The 24,394-nt window shown below is 38.8% G+C and overlaps 1 protein-coding gene across 7 annotated transcripts in view; it reads right to left on the bottom strand.

Moving 5' to 3' along the window:
- The window catches only part of PTPRU (protein tyrosine phosphatase receptor type U), a 51,967-nt gene extending 32,875 nt beyond the window's left edge, over positions 1 to 19,092 (bottom strand). For 2 of the 7 annotated variants that reach the window (XM_053454600.1, XM_053454599.1), the window contains exons 1-3: positions 18,908 to 19,091; positions 592 to 711; positions 44 to 315 (exon numbers count right to left, since the gene is read on the bottom strand). In XM_053454600.1, coding sequence (XP_053310575.1) covers positions 44 to 315; positions 592 to 711; positions 18,908 to 18,980 — 465 coding nt within the window. In that variant the 5' untranslated portion in view covers positions 18,981 to 19,091. Of the gene's footprint in view, positions 1 to 43; positions 316 to 591; positions 712 to 18,907 lie in introns of all 7 variants that reach the window. The other 5 variants (XM_053454602.1, XM_053454601.1, XM_053454598.1 and 2 more) reach the window with 4 other exon arrangements.
- Between the last annotated feature and the right edge of the window lie 5,302 nt (positions 19,093 to 24,394).

Below are 24,394 nucleotides of genomic sequence, written 5' to 3' on the forward strand. Positions count from 1 at the left end.
TGAGTGACTCAGAGCCTATCACTCCATATTCATAGACGCCCACCTGGTACTCGCTTGGCCAGAAGGTGCTCACAGCCAGCTCTGCCTGATGCCACTGCCTCCCACGCGGACCAGACACCTCCCACACGGCTGTACCCAGTGGGCCACCATTCACCCGCACGTAGGCTCGCAATGTGCCTGGACCCCTCGCATCTCTGCTATGAAGGAGGTAACTGAATTGCAGGCAATGAGTGTCATTCTCACTCAGAGGTTGGAACAGTAGTTGAGCTCGTTTTCCTGGGGAATGTTGTGAGGAGTTTACCACAAGGTACGAGCCTGTATTGGTTTGAGACAAGATTGTATGCGTCAGGGATTGTGAGGAGAAGAATAACACATTCTTTTTAAGGAAAAACAAAGAAATAATGTACAAGGGGTCTCCATTAATTAAGGGCCACATATTTGGCAGAGGTGGCAATTAAAATAAAATTAGTGACTAGTTGAGTGCATAAGAATATGAAGACAGAAGCCATTGCAAGGAAATTAGAAACAGATAAGCTTGGATCTTCATTCATTCTTCAGTATGATTCCATTCCCTTCTGCATCACTACTTACCTTGAGGTAAGTCAGTGTCTCTGCGGGGATCCTGAACCAGGCTCCAGTCAAAGTCATCCTGTGTACCCTGGGTCACCTCACAAGGTCCAATGTCACTATGGGTTTCAAATGTACATCCAGCTGTGAAGGAACAAATAGTACATAAAAAAAAATGTAAACCACATATTAACTCAGCACAGCCCATGCTTGTCCAGGCCGATAAGAATTGGCTAATGCATGAACCATATTTAATCACTAAAGGTACGATCTCTCCTTGTTCCTTAATATCCCAATAGGCCACATAGTATGGCAGGGCAACTATGTACAGAAGCAAGGTTCTCTGAAATTAAAGTTCGCAAGTGTGTTTGCATTTTCAAATCTCAACTTCAGAATGCCTAAAAAAAAGGAAAGCCCTGATGGGGACCTCTGCATAACTTAGAGCGATGTCTGTGAGATGATTATTGATAAATCTCACTAATTTAACTATGTATTATGCCGGGTCAGCAATTCTTGCTGGGGAAACTTGCATATATTAGCCATTAATAATGTACAATACCCTGAACAAGAGAGCAAAGAGCAAGAGTGTTCCTCAAGGGACCAGCAATGCCAGAAATGTAGACTTTTTTTATTTTTAATGACCACATGCTCAAATAATTATGATTGTGCACTTTAACATTTGTTAACGTTAACATCCTGAATAAAATGTTTATATACATTAAATATGTGTCCACCTGTAACATTACAATCAAATTTTGAAACATAATAATATAGCACTGCATAGACAGGCAGGTAATTACCAGAACCTCTATTTGTCTATACTGTATTCGATTCACTTTAAAGTGGCGGATTTAGAGGTTTTGAAATGGCCAGAAGAGAACAGCAGGCTGCGCTAGTGACACAAGTTAGCTGAACACAGTAACGCAGGGGCATGTAGAGCCTCCATGCTTCTTGATGTCGCCATAGTTTAAACAAAGAAGTGGAGATGGTAAGGAGGAGGTATTGAGAAGATGTTGTGGAGAAGATGTTTGCGGGGTGAGGAGGTTTCAAAGTAAAGTGTGTGTTTTAGGGGTATGAATGTTAGGATGGTTGACAGGCCAGCAAGTCTCTATATCTGATTGATCTATCATTTGTTATGTTTTAAAGTTGTAATTTAAAACATCAATTTATATAGAAAATGTTTTGATTTGATTTGATTTTAGGCTTGATTCAAGGTTGAGATTTCGCAGGGCAATCAAAAACTACATAATATGAAAATAGGCTTTTTTGAGGAGATTTTTTTCAGGATAACTGGACTGCGGCAGGCATGTATATTATTATTATTATTTATTGTTTTATATAGCACCATCATATTTCCTAGCGCTGTGTATATATATATATATATATATATATATATAAAATCTTTTATTATTATGCATTTCTTGTGACTCGTCTTCTCACACCCACAAACCACCAAATATTCAAAAACATAAAACCAAATAAATAGCAAAAAGTTACTTGTCACCTTGGCAGATTCAAAACAATTCACACAAATATAAAAGGCAAACTGTTCTCCCAAACCTTGTGTGACATGTACGTAATAATAATAATGGTGTTTACAGATTAAAGTCTGTATTAGAACTCAAGTGCATCTTTTTACCAACAAGTAATTATATATAGTTTTGTATAATTATGTCTTACCATTAAGCTATTTAGTAATTCTGACAAACAGGAGATAGGAGCATAGTTCAATGGCAAGTAATCAGTTATGTTGCTTTCCACACTAAACTCACATCAGCTAAAAGAAAACTAAATTGTATATAACGCAATTGTAGACCTGCTGGGCTTAATTTAATAAGGAGTCTAAAATCCAGACTAATCCAAAAAAAAAAAAAAAAGAATGATTACTAAAACCACTCACTAATAAGCGATTTAACTCCCAGGACACATAGTAATACGCGCTAAACGCTCAACCTTTCATACACAATAGTGACCTACTCTGTAATAGCTGGATATCTGCTGGAGATTCAGAATCTCTCCCCTCTTAGTGGGACCTCAGAATTGTCCTTGAAGAGCTAAAGATTAGGGGTTCCAAAAATTGATATAGGCAGTTGATCCATTTAGATCATATAGAAATTTAGCATAGTCTTCCATCCTAGAATGATCCATGTAAAGGGCAAAATACAACACCAGGGGGTGCTGAAGAACAAGGTGGGAGTGCTAGAGGTACAAACACACATGACATTGGAAGGAGAGATAGAGGAAGGATGGGAGTTTACAGTTTCCGATAGCTGGAACTTCTCGCTATCTTTCAAGGACACAGCGACTTTCATAAACAAATCAAACTGTGCTAAAAGTGAGAGAGGAAAAAGGTGTTCTCGGAAAGGCTGACACCCTAAAGTGAAAGTGTCAGACAAAATGTAACCTAGCTTGTTAAAACAGCTAATTTTCATTCATATCTAGTACATCCAGCGATATCGCTGATGTTTTTCAAGTCTTCCCAGAATTAATGTAAAAAAAAAAAGAGTCCCATTAAAAATTCTAATAATTTATTTGTGACAGGTTTTACTGTAAATATGTCAGTGCCATTAGTGCACTTTGGTTCCAAAAAGCCTGACCTTCTAACGGCTGTCAGCAGAAATAGGTTGGTGAGTCTATATTAAATAAAACCTATCATTAACATTTTGCATGATCCTTTTCCACATCTGAAACTGCTTTAAAAATAATACATACTTCAAACTCTTCATTGTTAAGGACAAATTAGATTCCGCTCCTACTCAACCATGATTGCTAAGCAGTATCTATCCAAAGGTTATCAGCCACAATTGCTTCTAAAACTACCTGAACACATTCTCAACCCCGCCATGAGAGACTGGAGTGCAGGGTGAAACCCAAAATGTAACTTTCACAAGAATTCTTAAATTCACAAAATCTACTTATTGTAGAGTAAGATGAACAGATTTTTAAGCAAAAACTGGGGACATTTTTTATGCAGTTATAGAAAGTGACACGAGGACAGAATGTAGATGTGTTAATGTGGAGAATTTTGGAGTCAACGTACGCCCACATTACTTTACCTAGTTGAAAGAGTTGGCAACTATGCTTAAATAGATATTTTTAATTAAATTGTTTGTTATTTATATATGATATATGCATTATTTGAGCATATTTATAATGGTGTTGGCTATAGTGGACATATTGCAGAATCAGCCCATTGAGCAGCAGGACACCAAGTGGCCGATTGCCCAAGAGACAATCTGGCCTCTGGTTTGGTAGTAGAGGGGGTGCCCCCACCCCTGGACCTCAGACCTAGGCCATGTATCGCCCCTTTACCCGGATTTTGCAGAAGGCACTGACATAAGATATCTTTTCGGCACAAACATACGATATCTTTTAGGAACCAGACTGAGTAACTATGTTTACTGATAATATTTTAACAATGTCTGAACTCATTTAATAACAGTAACACAATTTACAGTCCAAAGTCTGGATGTAATCCAAAGATTTTCTGAATGTCTAAATACATATATTATACCCTACTTGTGAAATGGCTAAAAGGGGCTACATTTGTTTTAGGGGTGTGCTCAGAGACATGGCTAAAGGTAGGGTATTCCCAAGGCTTTTCATGAGCCTATTGATAAATAAATATTTATTAACTTAAGTAAGACATTTAGAATAAGAACAAATTATTCTATTTATATAATTTCACTTTTTCCGCTGCACTCTAATGCAATCATACCATTAAACATAAATAGGGGGATAAAAAGGGGGGCATCAGACAAGTGGGCACTGTCCTCCAAAACAGGGACACTTGGGAGGTATTACAGACAGCTTCTCTGATGATTGATACTACAAACCCATTGAAGTGTCAGCTAATATGATTTACAAATGCTTGGAATACCGATATTAACCCCTCGGTTAAAAATGTAGCTCCCATCAAAATTGTCTTTCTTGTTATGATGAATTGGTACATATTTGCAGGTTGGTTTCAAGAGAGAATTTTATTTGTTGCCAGATTGTTTATGAGAATCTGAAGATTATTGGTTTCTCTGATGAAGTAATACACAAGTGGTTTATGTCGATAACTAAATGGATGGTGGAATCAAAAAAGATTGCCATTTTATGGAAGACCAATATAGTCATTTCATTGGTATTCATATTTCTTTTTTCTTTTTCGGATGTTTTCTGCAATATTGATCAGGGGTTTTTTTTGGATGGATGAGCTGTGTGAAACATGGCTTGAAATACTAAAAATGTACTATAAACTTGTACATGAAATATACAAAATGTAATGTGCATGAAATATGGTAAAAAGGATACAAAAGTAAATGGGAAAATGGTTTTGGTTTATTTGTGGAAAAAAAATATGGACAAAATCCTTAAGGAACTATTTTTATGTTCTGATTAGGTTTTCTATGCTGCATGAGAGAGTATGGACCGACCCACAGTGTCTTTCACAAGAAAAAATCTTCTAGAGAAAAAGGAAACATATGACTTGTCAGAATAACCAAACGACATCAATGCAACTAACAGCTATTAAAAGCTAACAAGAGTCACAGGAGGAATCATTACAGACATAAGAGAAATGCCCAGCAGGGAAGGTGTTCATTTTATATTTAATATAATTGCCATTTAGAATGCAATTTGATGTTTTGACTGTAGATGAATGTCAAAGTGGGAACATTTGATGTAATGGAAAAATGAAGCTAATGTTTTTGATTTAAACATTATGTGGTTTATTCACAAAAAGAGTGAATGACATCAAGTAGGCAGAAGAGCCAATATTATTATTAATTTACTTATATACTGGCATTATGGTTTGCACATTGTACAGCACTGTACAATGAGGATGTGAAACCTGCATGTCCACTAATGTCGGCGTTTTACTACAACTCACTATGAGTCAACTTCTTCCCAATTTAGTTACCATTTCTAACAATTTAAACAAAGGGAGTATTCTACTGTGAATTAACCAACAAATGTTGATTCCTTACAAGACCTCTACTATCCCTAAATAGCCTTTTAAAATATTTTGTATGTACTGTATATGTGTACTTTGCAATTATTATTAAAACAAATAAATATTTATATTAACAATTTATTCATAACATGTGGTTTATAAATTACAATAATGTTACGTACATGTATTTCTTAATATTTCTAATTATTTGTAACAAAATGCACATGTCTAATTTCAGTGCGTTATAGGGGCATAACAACATTATTATAAGATTAGGCCTCAGAGAATGGGCCATAAAGAAAAAAGGAAACTTATTTGGGAGCTTTTTTTTCAGATCTGAATAAGGGCACGGTTTCCTCTAACTGTATATACATGATTGACAGTTTGTGCCTTTCATTGATATTTCTGCCTTGCCTCAAGGAGGTAGCTATTGACTTGTAAATTAGGATCTGATCACTGCCCCACTCTTACAATTGTAGCTTAGCTAACGTCCCATTATGAACAGTAATCAGCATACCAGGAGATTAATATGAGTAGAGGGAGTGGGGAAGTAAGGAATTTGGAAAGAAAAACATAAACACTGCATGAAAGGCCACATACTGGTGCAGACAGGCAGAGATAAAACGAGTGACAAAAGAGGATATTACCCATGGGCCTCTGGGTATGGGACAGGTAAGGGATATCAGCTGTGGTGCTTATGCTAGGAAGTAGCCATCTAGGCAGATGTGGAAACGATTACAACTTCTATGAACACACATAACTAGCTGTTTCAATATATATGATGATGTTGTAGATGTCCTCTGGTGACTGACCCAGGGCCCCATATACCTTTAACAGAGACTGGATTTGAAAATTGTTTCACCAGGGCTTTGTTTAGGAAGGACTATCTCCTATAGCAATAATCCCTATCCAGAAATGATGATGAGACTGGTGCATAAAATTGGAATAAGGGGATTACATAATTAATCCCTTCAATGGGGCCCACAAATGAGAGGTGCAGATGGCAAACTTCATTCTCATCCTCTTACTCTGCTCTGTAGGCTGTTTAGAATCTACCAACAAGCAATGGCACCCTTTAGAAAGCATTAGGCTCACCGGGTAGCTGGTAAACATTATGGCATTCACAACAGTGACACCTACCTCCTAATTGTCCCCCTTTTATCGGAGCAGTTTCTTTTGTTTGGATACCAGTTCTGCTGTCCCTCTTTTTTCCCTCCCCTTGTGTTCATATATCCTAGGCACTCTAAATGTTTGCTAGGCGTGACGGTATCATAAGGTTACGTAGCTCTAAAAGTCACAATGATGTGTATAGATAGAATACAATCATGTTTTTGAAAATGTAGTTATGTGAATAGAATACATTTATTCTTCTTATTCATGGCATATTTAGTTACATAGGCTGATGGCATACCAGACTGACCCACTGGTACCGTGTTTCCCCGAAAGTAAGACAGTGTCTTACTTTCTTTTTATCCCTAAAAGCCCCACTATGTCTTACTTTCGGGGTATGTCTTATATTGGGAAAAAATTGAGAGTGATGGGAGTTATGATGTACTTTTAGAGCATAATTAGATCATGAAAAAGACATTGGAAATGGTACAGCATAACACCCATCACTCTCACACACTTACCAATCAACACACCTACCAATCCACACGTATACCAATCCACACACATATACACAAATCCACACACGTATACACAAATCCACACACATATACACTAATCCACACACATATACCAATCCACACACATATACACCAATCCACACACATATACACTAATCCACACACATATACCAATCCACACACATATACACCAATCCACACACATATACACTAATCCACACACACATACACCAATCCACACACATATACACCAATCCACTCTCACTTAATGCTTTCCTACCTTTCCTTTCTTCTTTCAGCTTCTTTTCCTCCTCTTCGCTCCTCTTCTTCAGTTCTGTCTTCTTCCGGGTCAGAGGGCACGGACAGCGGTGGGCGCGGCTTCAGTGTTGTGCGCCGGGATCTGACAAGAAACCCCGGCGCACAACAGCTGTTGCCGCGGGGATCACAAGGGAGCGGTATCGGAGGTCATTAACAGACCTCCGGCTCCCTTGAGTGATCTTAAGCCGGGTTGAACCCGGCTTAAAATCACTCAAGGGAGCCGGAGGTCTGTTAAAGACCTCCGATACCGCTCCCTTGCGAGCCTGCTCCTCCAGCGGCGGACATTACTGTCCGTCTCTGGAGGGGTGCCGGGTGCCGCAGGTTGGCACCCCCTGGAGTGTGGCGCCCTGTGCGGTCGCACACCCCAAAGGTCGGCCCTGCTCTAAGGGGCCGGCCTTAGGGGTCTGCGGCCGCACAGGGTTTAAATAAAAACATCGGGGGTTTTTTTCAACTTTATTTAACATCCTCCATGTTAAATAAAGTTAAAAAAACTTTATTTAACATGGAGGATGTTAAATAAAGTTAAAAAAAAACCCCGATGTTTTAATTTAAATCCTGTGCGGCCGCAGACACGTAAGGCCGGCCTTGGTGGGGACTTCCCGGCCCCTTAGAGTGGCGGACCCGGCAAATCCCCCGTGTTTCCCCGAAAGTAAGACATATGTCTTACTTTCGGGGTACGGCTTATATTAGCCGACCCCTCTGAAACCCCCGATACGTCTTACTATCGGGGGTGTCTTACTATCGGGGAAACACGGTAGTAACAGTTAAAATCCAAAATGCATGAATAATTTCTTCAGCAGAACAAAATCAACTCACAATTTTTGAATCTCTGCTATTATCATTGTGGACCTCATCTACAGAAGGGAAAGCTGGCACCTAACTAAGGAACAGTGAGTGAGAACTATTATTTTACTCTCAGGCAGAGCCCTAGGCTCTTCCACATAATGCAAATGAGACTGAAGCTAGCTTACCTATTTACCAAAATATCAGGATAATACTATCAACATATAAGGCTGACCCCATCCATTGAGTATTCAAAAAGACTAATTAATCGGAGAACAGCATGTCCTGTAAGAAACTTGCCTTGCATTTCTAGTCTGCACACTGCACACAAAATTAGGACAAGCTTCTCTTATGTCTCTAGCTACTGTCCATTGTATTAAAACTTAAGGGATTCCTCTGGCCATTGTTTTATTGTAGCTCAGCTGTCGCTTTGGTACTGTGGTCTCTGATCTTCTGAGCGTGGGTGGGCTTTCACAAGGGACCTACCCACTGTCTGAAGGGTCCACACCCTCTTTTTTTTCCCTTCTCTTTTCCAAAGGTTACCAGTATATTTATTGGTGGGCCCTTAAAGTTGACTGACTGGTATACACCAATGCTTTCACAAAAATGTGATTGGTAATGGGCGGCCCCCTCTTACGGCCTTTCCGCCAACAGACCAAACTGGGTTTGATTGGGTTAGAAATTATATTACCCATACTTAATAACATTGTATTAAAAACCTTGGCTATTATATGTGCAATATGTATTTCCTGTATTTCATGCTCTCACTCTGAATAAAAAGTTGTCCACCAATCCTTTTCGACAGAGATAGCCCAGTATTTTAGCACTCTTTCTAGTATACGCCCAGTGGGGGATACAAACTTTTACATATTATTTTAGCGGCGGATCAACACCACCCATATTCTCTATTTTTCAAACCAAACTATCCTACCTGCTCCATATATACTGAATTGATACCACAATTTACAAGAAACATGACAGATTTTTTTTACATCCTGGGAACCGTACATAAACTGTTTAGATGACATAAAAAAAACAAATTCAAACAGACTTTCCAATACACCTCCTGGTATTGTGGGCAACAACTGTTGGGGATGATCACCAATACACACTTGCCTGCTGAGTTACACGGTAACAACTGACGGTAACAACTGATCACTTGACAAGCGACCTGATTTTATTTTGTTTTATTATGTTTATTTTTATTATTATCAGCACTGTGTATGTTGTTTTGCAACCAGACCTGATCTATGTGTATGTGCAATCCTCCGCCTATGCTTGTAAGGCTATTGTGATTCCTATGCAAAGCACTGTTCTTCGTTGCTGTTGATGTCCATGCTTGGGATGTTGCTTACTGTTGTATTCACCTATTCATTTATGCAAAATTCTCATGAATAAAAAGAAAAAAACTTTAGTCCAGAAGTCAAGCCCGTTGTTTACTGCTCCTAGAGACTCCCTGATGAGACGTTATTGTCTCATACAAAGGAAAGTGGGTCTCACAGTTTGGATTGCCAGTAATGGTGAGATCAGTCAAGTATGCTGATGGATATTTTTCTCTTATAACAAACGGTTGTAATTGCACAAGTCTGGAAAGTATAAAGTGTTGTCTGTTTTGATTTGAACCAGTTAAAGCATAGCCTACAATTTTGTTATTATCTCTATTGCTTCCATGAAGATATAAACTTCAAACTCGCACATCAAAAATCCACTGTGCATTGCCATAGAACGCCCTGGGTGTGTGCAATATCTCGCTTGCTTATAGTATTGTGGGTACGCAGGCCACAAACACACTTACATGGACGGCAGCTCCCTTTCAATTAATTCGAATTCTGTATCTTTTTTTTAAGTCAGAGTTCTAAGAAACAGCTTAGCTCCTACAACAAATTTAGTCCAGACTGAAATCACAGATGCTTAGCTTGGTTGGCTGCATAGTTCAATGAAAGAATGTGTTATAGTAGACAAACACCCTACAGACAAAGCTGTAGCATTAAATGGGATTAAGCATATTCATTTTTCTTTCACACAGACAGGGAAAACATCTAGCCTCAGGTACAGAAGCCCTTGCACACAACATTTCTGAAACGTGACCTGTAATCTACACAGCCACTGATGCATCCTAACCTAATGCACAATGTCTTTCATACATGATCCTCAGAAGCAGTGTCTGACACACCTCTATTTACATGTACAGCCCATGATCCATGGCCCATACAAACGCAGCCCCTATAGATATAGAATCTGATTCAACAGTCCTCACAGCGATACCCTCTGATCCATCAGCCCCTACATGTACAGAGCCTATGAGCCATCAGCCTTCATACATTGAATCGGACACATTACTCTACACACGCTCAGTCTCTTGAACAAACAAAACAAATGCAGCATGAACATTTAAACAGCATAGAATTTTCTATCTGACAGTTGGCAGCTATTATTTATACGTGTACATGAAATGTGTTGTTCCAACAGACTTTTAACCACAAGCACGGTAGGCATTTAATACATTAAATGACCACATCCCTCTTTGGTTTGTTCTGTCTCATGGCTGCAATAGCTTTCTGAGACATCGCCTCCCTCATATCCACAAAGTCTCAGATACATAACTCTAAATAAACAGAGGAAGTATGAGATTGCAGTAGAACTGAACATATCACCTCCATGATAACACTATTCTACCTCTCACCCTTTCTCTGTTCCTTATGTCTGTCACCCCATTCCCTCAAGATTGTAAGCTTGTGAGCAGGGCTCTCTCCGCCTAATGTATTGGTTTGGCTTAGTCTGTCAATTCTCGTCTTGTCATTCCCCTTGAATATATGTATTATATTAAGCGCTGCGTAAACTGTTGGCGCTATATAAATAAAAGATAATAATAATAATAAGGCAGCAACTCTAGGTAGGTAAGCTTAATGGAGCTGGCCCTTCATAGTCCAAAGTGTAGTCAATTAGCTGACATATTAAGCCCTCTTGCAAACATCTGTATTAGTGAATACACCCCTATGTAATTTTATTAACCTTCACAAACATACTGTCTCTGCTTTATTACCCTCTCAACAGACACCGTTTCTCCTATATTACCCCCTCATAAAGAGATCGTCTCAGCTATATTACTCATTTAATGCACAGATTCTGCAACATCCCCCCTCACTGATGTAGGTAAAAATGCACTACATTATGAACCCTAACATGTCTCTTTATGTCACCCTTCATTCACATAAGGATTCTACCAGCACTTTCTACAGCACCCTGCAACCCTTTATATAACGATGGTCAGGTCGCACCACGTTTCATACTTCATCGCACATAACACCTGTGCCATATACACCCACTCTGTTATATCAACCCTCTTGTAGCAATGTTATACAAGCAACCTGCAGAGGGTGCTAGAGAGTTCAGTGTGAGTTGTAGTAACTGGAGTTTGGAGCTAACCAGCTCAGCATGGCAGTTGTATGTTATGAAGCTATGCATAATAAAGAAGCCTGTTTTACCCTTCACTAGAGTGCATCAATCTATGCATAGGAGGTATCAAAACATGGTGGCAGCGGTATGTGGATAATACTGAATTTCTAAACTGTAAAAGAAAACCTGGAGCTTTTGAGCAAAAAACAGCAGGGGCACAGAGAGGCCTTCAGAGCACTGAGAAGCCTGTTTGAGTAGCAGACTTATATACAGCTGAGAACACTGTAAGTAAGCTTACTGAGTATATCATGGAAGCTGTTCTAAAACCACCAGAAAGCTTGAATCTCAGTGCTGCTAACTTGTCACAAGCTTGGAGAAGCTGGAAAGAGGAGTTTACACTGTATGTGGATCTGACACTGACAGCAAGAGATGAGAACAAGAAGGTAAAACTATTTTATTATTTGATTGGTGTGGAAGGTAGAGAAATAGCCAAGACACTAAGCATCCCAGGTGATACAGAGACCCATGCACTGAGAGACATTATACAAGCATTTGATAAATACTGTGACCTAAGAAAGAATGAAACTGTGGAAAGATATAAGTTTTTTTCAAGGAATCAGGAGCCAGAGGAGAAAATGGACTCATATGTCACACATTTGAAAAGGTTAGCAACAACCTGTGAATTTGGGGATATAAGAGACTCTTTAATCAGGGACAGAATAGTCTGTGGTATAAGGGATTCCCAATTAAGAGAGAGACTTTTAAGAGAAGATGAGCTGAATCTTGAAAAATGTCTCCAAATATGTGGAGCCTCACAACTGACAAGAGAAAGTGTGAAAATGATAGAGAGTCCTTCTCATTCCATGGTGCATGCTGTAACACCAAAAGTAAGAAAGGCACATGTTAATGCAAGTAAGAGTACTGGATATCTACTGCTGTGTAAATACTGTGGCAAAAGACATGAGAGAAACAAAGAGAAATGCCCAGCTTATGGACAGACATGCAGGAGTTGTGGCAAAAGCAACCATTTTTCTACACAGTGTAAGCTGAAAGAAAACATTAAGCACATGAAAGTACATGCGGTCACAGAGGACGCAGAATCAGATAGTTATGAGGATGTGATGTGGATTCAGTTACAGCCTGAAGTAGACAGTGTAAATGTAATACAACAACCAACTACAAACAGAGCAACCCAGCTCTTTGCCACTATGATGCTGGATAAAAAGCCCATCCGATTTCAGTTAGATTGTGGGGCAAGCTGCAATGTTATTCCATATCATCTGCTGAATCAGACCGTAGACATAGAACCTACAGATCAAGTCCTAATGATGTACAATAAAAGCATTCTTAAACCTGTGGGTAAGTGCAGACTTAAACTGAAAAACCCACGTAACAACAAACGTTATAGACTGGAATTTACAGTGGTAAAGGAGGGTGACCATGTTCCTCTGCTGGGAATAAAAGCTGTTCAGGCAATGAATTTAATACAAGTGCAGTTTCACAACATTATGGCAATGGATTGTCACACAGGGCCACAGCAAACTGACAGCCAGGCACCTATTGATTTGCATACCTTACAAGCACGATTCTCAGATGTGTTTGAGGGAGATGGATGTCTGGAAGGTAGATATAAATTAGAAGTGAATGATAGAATTGAGCCAACAAAACTACCCAAAAGGAGGGTGCCTGTGTCCATGGTAAACCCCCTGAAAGCAGAACTCCAAGACCTTCAGAAAAGAGGTATAATAGCACCAGTACAACAGAGCACAGAATACATGCCTCACATATTGGCATAGAGGGTTGTTTACGGAGAGCAAGAGAGTGTGTTTATTGGCCTGGTATGAATGAACAGTTAAGAACCTTTATCGAGAAGTGCAGTATATGCCGATGTTGGGAAGACAAACAAAGTAAGGAAACACTGCACTCACATGAAATTCCGAAAAGACCCTGGGAAAAAATCGGTACAGATTTGTTTACTTGGGATAACAAGGACTTTTTAATAACTGTGGACTATTTTTCTAATTTTTGGGAAGTGGACCATTTAAAGGACACCAGATCTAACACAGTTATTAGAAAATTAAAAGCCCATTTTGCACGATATGGCATTCCAGATATTGTGTTTTCAGACAATGCTGCACAATTTTCATCAGCGGAATTTAAAGATTTCAGTACAAAGTGGGAGTTTGACCATCAGACTTCATCCCCAGGATACCCGCAAAGTAATGGGAAAGCAGAGTCTGCAGTGAAAACTGTAAAAGGGCTGATGCGGAAGGCAAAGCAAGCAGGGACAGATATATATCTGTCTTTATTGGATCAACGCAATACACCAAGCCAGGGTTTGTCCAGTAGTCCAGTACAAAGGCTTATGAGCAGGCGAACGAAGACTCTTCTGCCAATGAGTGAACAGCTACTAAAACCCAAACTTCTGGAGCAGACTCGAGTCAGGTTACACAAAAACCAAAAACGACAGGAACATTATTATAACAAAGGTGCAAGAGATCTGCCAGTGCTCCAAAGAAATGATTCTGTGCGAATACAGCCGGTGGATAACTACAACAAATATTGGCAAAAGGCAACTGTCTGTCGGCAAGTGGGACCCCGCTCATATGTAGTACAAACAGAAGACGGTCGATTGTTTAGAAGAAATCGTCGGCACCTAAGGAGAACAAGAGAACTGCCCAATAGGGAACCAGGTGGGGATCTTGAAGTTACTCTACCAGAAGTGTCACCTATCAACACTCGACCAGGCGAAAGCCCCATGCGAAAGGTGCAGGAACCAAGAACACCAGAAGCATGGAACACTGGAGTACAAGGGACAGACAATGCAAATAGTCCAGGGAGCAATGCAGAAGACCAATATACAACCAGATCTGGCAGAATATGCAAAAAGCCAGTTCATCTGAAAGATTATGTCTGATTTTAGCTAATTTAGGACACCATTTGAAATCATATATCTTTTCTGTATTATACATGTTTATATTTACTAATGTTGTTTTTGTTTCTTTAAGAGAAAAGATGTAGCAATGTTATACAAGCAACCTGCAGAGGGTGCTAGAGAGTTCAGTGTGAGTTGTAGTAACTGGAGTTTGGAGCTAACCAGCTCAGCATGGCAGTTGTATGTTATGAAGCTATGCATAATAAAGAAGCCTGTTTTACCCTTCACTAGAGTGCATCAATCTATGCATAGGAGGTATCAAAACACCTCTCACACGGCTTAGGTTGGTATACCACCTGCATGCACTCTGCTGCAACACTGCTCCTTAATGCCATTTATTCTCCTAATACAGTGAAACACATTTAATAAAGCAATGAAACTTGACTCCCATGCTTGTCTTTCCGATGTACATTTTTCACAATGCTCTGGTGCACCTACAAGTCTAGTGCATTCAGTGAAAAAAACAGTTTTCCAAAAGGGTGAATAGAAGAAAAAAAAAAAAAAAAAGCATGTTCTGGTGGTGCAATCCCCTCCCCTTCTATCTACAGCACAGACATTGCCCCAGTTCCCACAATAGGGGGGATTTTCTAGGGCCGTCGCCTGTGTGATTAAAAGCATCCCTATTGTTTTTGGAAGCGTCTGGTCCATGGAGCTGAACAGTCAGCAAGATCACTGAAAACACATAGTATTAACCACTTCAGATCCAGTAATCCTCCCTTGCCAGAGCCAGGCTATGACATTTGTTCTTTTATAGGGTGTAAGGTTTTCCATAATGAGGCACCATGTGATTAGTTTCAAGAGTTTCTTCTCCAACAAGGGTCGCTAACGAGCTAGCATTCCCGGTAGGATTAATGGCTCAGGATTACTAATTACATAGAAATGATTTTGAGTTCTGCCTCACATTTGATTTATTTCCACGAGGGTAGGCATGGTGCTGAATACATATATATATATATATATATATATATATATATGTGTGTGTGTGTGTGTGTGTGTGTGTGTGTGTGTGTGTGTGTGTTTGTGTGAGTATTTTTTAAATGTTTTCTATACTAACCATTCGCAAAATATCATGCTACTCCCTCCCTGTCTTCTCCGTATCCCCCTTTCCTGTATGCTATCAGTGAATGGTCATCCTATTTTACTTTGCTACTGCTGCCTCCTGCCCTCCCCTAGAAGTTTGTTTTTTGTTCTTTTCTTTTATTAACATGCACACCTACTCCATGTAGTAACAATACCACCAGCTTCCATAGAGTAGCCTCTCAAGATCCAGTTTCCCTTACATTGTAACCTGAATTCTGTACCCTGTCCTCTAACATTATACTCTGCATGTCTAAACCAGTTGAATGATGCAGAGACTTGTTATTAAGAGGGGACTCTAACAACGGTTGTGTGTGTGTGTGGGACGAAAGGAATGCCTTCTAATCTCTCACAATAATCTTATGACCAAGACAGACGCCGGCACATCAGGCTTTTAAATATTTTTGGCTCAGTGTAAAAAAAAAAAAAAAAAAAAAAAACGGACAAAACTAAGGCAGATATTTTCAAAGTTTTTCAAATGTCAGGAATGGTCCTAAATCGTGTGGAATCGAGGCCCACTGAACAAAGCCAAACATTTTTGTCCATTCCACCTCATTAACCCATCACACATATCACTGCTGTAGGGTTGGCTGTTCCCAAAGCCATCATACATATGGTTGTCATTAGTTCGCACACCTCCCTGCCCATTTGTAATGATGACGTTGATGAGAGGTGACCAGACACACAGAAGCTAAGTGACACTAGACATGGAAGGAACTTTGATCTCTTTCGGGGTGGTTAGTCAGCAGAGATAATGACAGGTTTGGGGTGTTACGGTTTGGAAACAAGGTTAACATCTTCCGTGCCTGCAGGTATAAAATGTATACATGTGTTTTATTTCCCCACGTCTGTTTTTAGAGACTTTTCTATATAATTCTTAATTTTAAAAAAACAGATTGCTGCACTTATCAGAAATGATTCCATCAATATAAATAAATTTATATATATCCATACACATAAGAACACAATCCATTAGATTTTCCTTGACTGAAATACGTTAAAGAAAGAACAGGTAAGAAACGGTAAATAAAATTCATTTTTCAATCCCTGCACAAAATTGCTCCATATAGAAACACTCCTCCATACGATATGTCCCTAAGGATAGTTTCATATAGATAGTTTAAAATCTTTAAACCTTCCTACGATGGCTTCGGATAATATATATTACCCTGTATGACCGACTTCCCCCCATTTTACAGCAAATCTTCCTCTCCACAAGAACATCCCTCTATATAATGTTTCCCTAATACTCATCCTACCTCTTCATATATCTCAGTAAACCTTTCAAGCTTTCTGTAATTACTGTTCCCTATACATTGAGAAGACTAGATGGGCTGAATGGTTCTTATCTGCTGTCACTTTCTGTGTTTCTATACATGGGCTCTCCATTGACATTGCTATAATGACCGTATTCTACTCTGTACAATCGCTTGCTTTTCAATGTATCGCCAAGTCAGCATAACAGGATTGAATGTGAACAAGATGAATAATTAACAAAACTACGCCTAATTCATAGATCCTGGTTAATTGGTAACCCCATATTGTATTTAAATACCGGTATAGTCTTTTTAGTATTTATACAGTTGGAAGGCAGATATGGATGTTTAGGGGAGAATGATAAAATGTAATATGTAGCGGGATGTTTATGAAGATTTAAGGAAAAGAAGCTTCGGTGGTTAGGAGGAGGAAGATACAAGCAATTTGAGGTCAGAAGAAAATGATAAAGAGGGGAGGTAGCATTTGGAGACTGAAGAAGCAAGTGGAGATGATGTGAAATAAAATGTTTGAGGGGGTTGAAGGGTGGAAGATGAACTAGAGATGGGGTTGATGCAAGGAGTCTGCAGGGGAGGGGGAATGAACAGTTCAGAGAACAAAGATAATGAAGATGACCAGTGCTGTCCTTAGCTGGTGGGGGGTCTACAACAATTGCAAATTAGTGACACTCCCTTTACTTACACTTGCGAACCCCTTTACAGCAAGATAGTAAACACTTTTTTACATTGTTGCAATGTATTAAATGTTGGGGTGTGAGGCCTAAAGGATGATACATGAAATTGATGGAGGGTAGGTGGGACTGACTGGTCAACAATCCACAACAGGTGAAGATGAAAGGGAAAAAAAAAACTAGGTTTATGGAGAGGAAGCTTGAGGAGGTCAGGAGTGGGAACTGCAGCAGACTGTACGATTCAGTTAGGAAAGATTGTAAACAAGAGAACCAGAAGAAGAAAATAAGCTACTTCAAGTGGGACCCAATCATAAGCTAAAGAGAGTGTGATTAAACTAAAAGCTGTTAATTCAGTCATTGTAAAACCAATATTAAGTATAAAGAAAAGAAGCAAATACATTTTGGTGGATGTAGGATGTAAACCTAGGTTTAGAGAAAACCAGGGAGACAGAATATCCTTTCGGAAAAAGGAAAAACCAACAATGGCAGAAACATAAAACAAGCTATTGGCTGGTATGGCAAAAGGTACATTTGTGGCAAAAGGGGTAAAGGAGAGTGTAGGGTGGAAACATAGAAGGGGAAAGATGTGAAATTGTAAGGGAGGAAAATAGACTGTTGTGGGAAAAGATTTAGAGGGAGGAGCTAAGGGGGGAAGAAAAATAAAGGGGTTGGATAAAGTGAAAGATATAATGAGGAGGAGAGGAAAATCTAAATGTAGCATTCAAGGTAAACCATAATGAGGGGAAGACCATTGGTAAAATATACTGTAATAGAGGTATAGCTGTGATATATAAAATAGACTGGTGGTAATAAGTAATATATAAGGTTGAAGTAGACAGTACATTATAGAAAGGGATGCATAGCAAAGAAGCCATAGAACAGGAGAATAAAATATCTGAAAAAGTGACAATAGAAATTGTTATATGGACAAACAGGGGTGGAAATGGGAAAGAAAGCTATACAGAGCAGCAGGCTTTGGAAACAAGCATGTAATAAACAGAAATGAATTTCTTAGACAAAAGGTGGGTTAGAAGTTAGGAAGTGCGATAAGGTAAAAAGATGGGTGGTAAAGAGACCAGAGAGTGGAGAACAGACGTTAGCAACAGGGAAGAGGATATGTGAAAGTGGATCCCAAAGAAAAGAGAACAAAACGGATATTTACAAAGTGAAAGTAAAGAAATTGGGAGAGATTTAAGTAACAAAAAAACAAGTGATCTAAAAGAAGGGGGTGCGAGAAGGTGGCAGGAACAAAAAGCGATATGGGGAAGGAGGGGGTGTGAGAGGAGCAGGGGGAGGAACAATAGCAACCAGTAACTGACCTGTGGGAGTCTCGGTCTCCAGGGGGAAGCACAGGGGGGCAAGCAGGAGCAACTGTAGCAGCTGGAGGTGCATTCTGCCCCTCTCCCCCTCTCTGTGTCAGACTGCTCCTCTTTCCCCTGTGACCCTGCCTGCTCAGCTCCCCCCCTTCTTTCACAGACTACTCTTCTACCTCTTTTGTAATCCAGCCTGCTCCAACACAGGAAAGTTGCAGAGTGGAGCAGTGTGTCAGACTGGCTCTGTGTATCAGGGCTGACGTCATTGGATAGAGTGCGAACTAAATAGTGCTGCCCTCTAGCGGGGAGATCGGCACGGACAACTGCTGGGCACAGGACGGGCACGCAGCAACAGCGACATCTACTGGGCAATCAATGCCAAGCACCTTAAAAAGTATCCTGCATTTTCGATCGTCCTTGCTTCTCTGCATCTTCAGTTTTCTGTATTTTTTCAACACAGCAATTACATGTAAATAATGTTCCTAGCTTGCAAACACCAACTTCCATAGTGATCTTTAATGAAGTTCAGCAAATTTGATGAAGATTATACCTTTCTTGGCTAACTGAATTGCATTCGATTGCAGTGCTACTTAGGTCTTATTTTCATGCATATTATACATTTGAAGCTAGCATTGCTCATACATGTATACAGTAGCATATGAGCATGAGCAATTCCACCTTCGAATATATTAGAAGAAAAGCCCTAAGTAACCTTGAAAGCTTGCAGTCTAACACAATTCAGTTAACCAATAAAGGTATCATCTTTACCAAATTTGATCTTTATTTCTTTCCACGGCTAACACAGTATGAGTCTATGTCTTCATAGAACGTTAAAGATACACAACTCCAGAATAACAATAATATTACTGGACCAAAGTACTGTAATTATTATGGGAATGAACAAAAGATATTTGCAAAATTGCCTTTTGTTAATTTTTTTTTTCAGTACCTAAATGTTAATCTGACTATATTTTCCCAATACCCTCCAGACTTTATTTTAACATAACCTTCTTTCTACGTGATCAAAAGTAGTTTGTATATTACTGGCAATAAACCCAGAGTAAAGGAAAAAAAAGGTATATTATGGGGCTCTATTCTGGAACTAACAACACTGCAATTTTCTCTGCAGTATGTACCTCTGCGGACAGTGCACCTGCTGTCATCCTGGTATATCAGCCACTGGATGGCATTTTCACAATGTGTTGTTTATTCTGCTCAATAATATACGTGCTACCGTCTGCACATACGTGCTCCCCAATTATTATCTGTTTTTATGAAGGTACTTCTCTTAGGTTAGTATCTACAGCTAGAATTCTGTAAGCGAAAAACTGGTAACTAAGCAGCTCTTACATCTGCTTTTGTTATTTTTTTCTGAGTTTTTATTAATTCTGCTATTGATCATGTACCATATGAATGGCATTCTCTGTTCTTATTAGTTACAGTCTTGTATCACAAGAAAGGGAAATCTCCAACCTTTGTTCCTCGCTCATAAAGTCACATAGGCTCTTGACTGTGAGAGATGAAAATGCATGTAGAAATAATAAAAAGTGAATGCGGATAAGTAGAAGTAGAAAAATATAAGTAACTAAACAGAGAAACACTTATATTTGTTGATGTAGCTCTTTTTGTTGCTTGTACACATAAAAAAATAAGAAATATTGCTAAACCTAACTCTGGCTTATATGTTCAAAATTAACCCCCAGGCTCTTCTGAATATACAAGCCAGAGCGAGGTCCTAAAGCAATGAATTGTGTATTATTAACTTAAAATATTCGAGTATAAATGTTGACATTTATTCCAACTCATGCATGTTTGCATACACTCATGCTTTGGTTTATAGACACAATTGTATGTATCAAGAAACCAATTCCCCTGAGCCACGATTGGGGGAATCCAAATCATTTAAGTTAACCTGATGCATGCTCAGTTCAGGCTTTATTTCAAGGGTTGAAGGGTACACGTGAAACAGACATACCACCCAATAGATTTACTGTATTGGAAGTGGTTACATAATGGCAGCACTAGTTATTTAAACCATATATGAAACACTGACCATCTTTTCTCCATTAGTCCATACTAGTAGCCATGATTATAAAGTATATCAATGAGATAATATTTGACAACCAAACGTAGAGTTATACATTTGTATTTTCCTTTGAGAGTACATTTATTTTTTTTCCCCCTTACATAGTGCAATACAATTTCTACTATTCTCTGCCTTGAAACAATCGTTTACTCTCCAGTATATATGTTAGCTACAGTTCTAACAATAAAACAGCTTGGTGTTTGTTGAGGATTTTATAGGTTTTTTTTTAAGTTACCCTAATACATGAGGGATTGACCTAGCTATTTTTATCTCAGTCAACACGCCTTGTGAATCCCGAGCTTTAGTCAATACTGCTGCTATTTTATTTTTTCTATAACCTTTGTGTAAAACCTAGTTGGTTCATCTCTGTTCTCTTTGTCCTTTTGACAATTATGTGAACTACTTTTGAGATGACCATACAGCATATTTCATAGCCATTATATGTTATGATGATTACCATGGGTTTATCCACCAGGCAACCTAGGCTCCTGCCTAGGGGCTAAAGCACACATTACAGCACAGTGATTCATGATGATTCAACGGTGAAATCCATTAAAAAAGCAATTGTGAAGGGCTCTAATTTGTTGTGTTGGTAATATCTTATACAAGGTCATTGTAGCCTAGCAAACGAAAAAAAATACATAAATAAAAATGGTAAACGAACATGATTCTATTTAGAAAGGAATGTGAAAATAGCAAATGACAAAATGTTCATGTGGCACCCAAACACAGTAAGTTGGTCATCAAATTGAAACAAAAGTATGGAAATATGAGTATATTTGATAGGACATCATGGATATAACAAAACATGTGCTATTTTTGGAATATTATGCATGCAAAGAACAGATAAATGACAGAATGTGTAAAAAAATATATTCAATTAAGTAAACAACTTGGTTACCATATGTGATGCTTTTCACTCATATAATAATCATAGCCCTTTAAAATGATTTAAATTTAAAAATCCCTTGCTAACAAAGAAGATCTATTAAAAAAAAAGCTGCTTTCACAAGACTAGATCTAATTAACTGGTCTAAATAACAGATTAAGATTAATGGGTAAAATATTAAATCTTGATTCTCCATCGAGATTTTCTGTCTGTTTTCTGGTTACTGCTAAGCAGCTCTTGAGCTACCAGCACACCCCATATCTGAAGAGGGGGCACTATTCCAGCATTACTATTCCTCAGAAAGAACTACGATATATAAATAAACTCAAAATATTTCAACCAACCGTTGTAGCCCGTGTAGACCAAGTGGCCTTTTATCCAGCACTGTTATCTAAGGACATCAATTCTTACAGTAATCTTTGTTCTATTGAAAGAGGTCATCCAAGAATAATAAAAGAAAAACAGATGAATTATATAAAAAAAATGGTTGCTGTAACCAGCAGCATCTTGTGGCTGAAGGATAAACTGCATCTTTCAGACACAAAAGTGCACTTGTCCAACTTGTGTGGGTTTGCTGCTGGCAATCCATCCCAACTGCCAAATGAAGTGTACTCCAAGCAGTCACTGGCAATAGCCAGTTCAAAAAAGAAGAGGAGGGCAGCTGCAGGGCTGCAGATTCTACCTAAGGTACGTGGGTTTTTTTCTTCCTTTTTTCAATTTGCACAATGTATATGAAAGTACTCTTATTTTGCAGGTATTCCATCTTCCATTCCTCATCGACTTCAACTGTGTAAAAGTGAGCTAGTCATTAGCACAAAAGCATACAGTCGCACATTTCACATAAGTTTGCATAATTTATTGTTGTTGGAAAAAGCTTCACTGTTACATGTCCTGAAGCTTATCTGCAGCATAGCAGAGGTGACACCCACCTCCGACTTACCAATACACCCTCAGATTCCCTAGTGTCTAGTGGGGCCGGCCGGTGGACGTCTGTGCGATGCGCCCAGACAATCTCTGCTGCCGGCACTTCTTCCAGGGCTTCTATGGTGGAGCACCGGAGGTTATGTCACGCCGGTGCTCCACCATAGAAGCCCCGGCGGAAGTGCCGGCAGCGGAGGTTGTCCATGCGCAGACGTCCAGGGCTGCGGGGGATCTGGATCCTAACCCTGCTTCTCACCTGCAGCAAGGCTAAATGTAAAAGAAAAAACGCTCGGGCGTCAGGCGATACGAACTCCGTATACCTGCGCTAAACCCGAAATATAGGCCTCACCCCCACTTTAAAGACCTAAAGTGGGGGATATATATATATATATATATATATATATATATATATATATATATACCTTCTCGGGTGACCTAGTCAAAGTCATGCCTTTTAACTGATTGATATTATGTGGCAAAACCTCAAGAGAGAGACTTTCCAAGAATATTGGTGAACTAAAACAGTTTTGTAAATTACTCTTGACCATTGCGCATGTCTGATTCACAACTACAAGAAACGTTTGGTTGAGGTTGTTGCTGCCAAAGGAGGGTCAACCAGTTTTTAAATAAAAGGGTTCACATACTTTTCCCAACCTACACTGTGCATGTTTTCACAGTGTGTTCAATAATGACATGGAAATGTATAATTGCGTGCTATTAGTTGACACAGAGTGTGTTTGACTGCTGCTGTGGCTTTGTTGAAGATCAGATCAAACATGATGACCAAAATATGTAAAATTCCAGATGATTCCAAAGGGTTAATATACTTTTTCTATCCACTGTATATACATACATACACATATTCACTCTCTCTCATTATCCATGTAGTTCATTAGATACCACTATTTTGACATACCATCTAATTAAATATATTTTAAAAATATGGTGAACAAATCTTTCTGCAATGTTTGTGTTTAGCTGTAATTTAGTGTACCCACGCATATTATATATATTTTTTCAGGACAAGAAGAGCTTTCTTTAGATACCATTATTTTGATCATATCATCTAATTAAATACCAAAAAAAGAATTTTAAAAAATGTTCTGATTTGTATTTGAAAAATCTTTTACTCATTTAAGAAAGCTAATGAAAAAATTACTAATGAGCTTCTAATATTTCTCCTTAGTTTAGAAATATCCAATGGTTTTTGCTTTTGCAAGCTATTGTACAGTAAGTACAAGGAGCATCTTGCTATTTCAATTTTTTTTCAAAATTAGTGATGACATTGTAACACTGATATCTGTCATGAATCCTTGATTCACCCCCCACATGCACATATTTTTCAAATGTAGAATGTATTGAACTAGGGGTATTTTGAAACGTTTTATGTTTTCCACCAATCTTTGCAAACATGTAATTTTTTTCTGCGCCAGGCAGACGGCCAGAATATTTACCCTGGGTGTGACGGGGGAATAGATGATATTGTATTTCACCTAGTTCAGTGTGCATAAATAAGAGTGTCCTGTATAGTAAACTTGAGTCTTGTTTTTATCCTTCATCAAGTTTCAAACTTTATACACTATATAGCAGTGGCGTC

The sequence above is a fragment of the Spea bombifrons genome, chromosome 2 (genome assembly GCF_027358695.1).
Source record: "Spea bombifrons isolate aSpeBom1 chromosome 2, aSpeBom1.2.pri, whole genome shotgun sequence".
Taxonomy (NCBI): Eukaryota; Metazoa; Chordata; class Amphibia; order Anura; family Pelobatidae; genus Spea; species Spea bombifrons.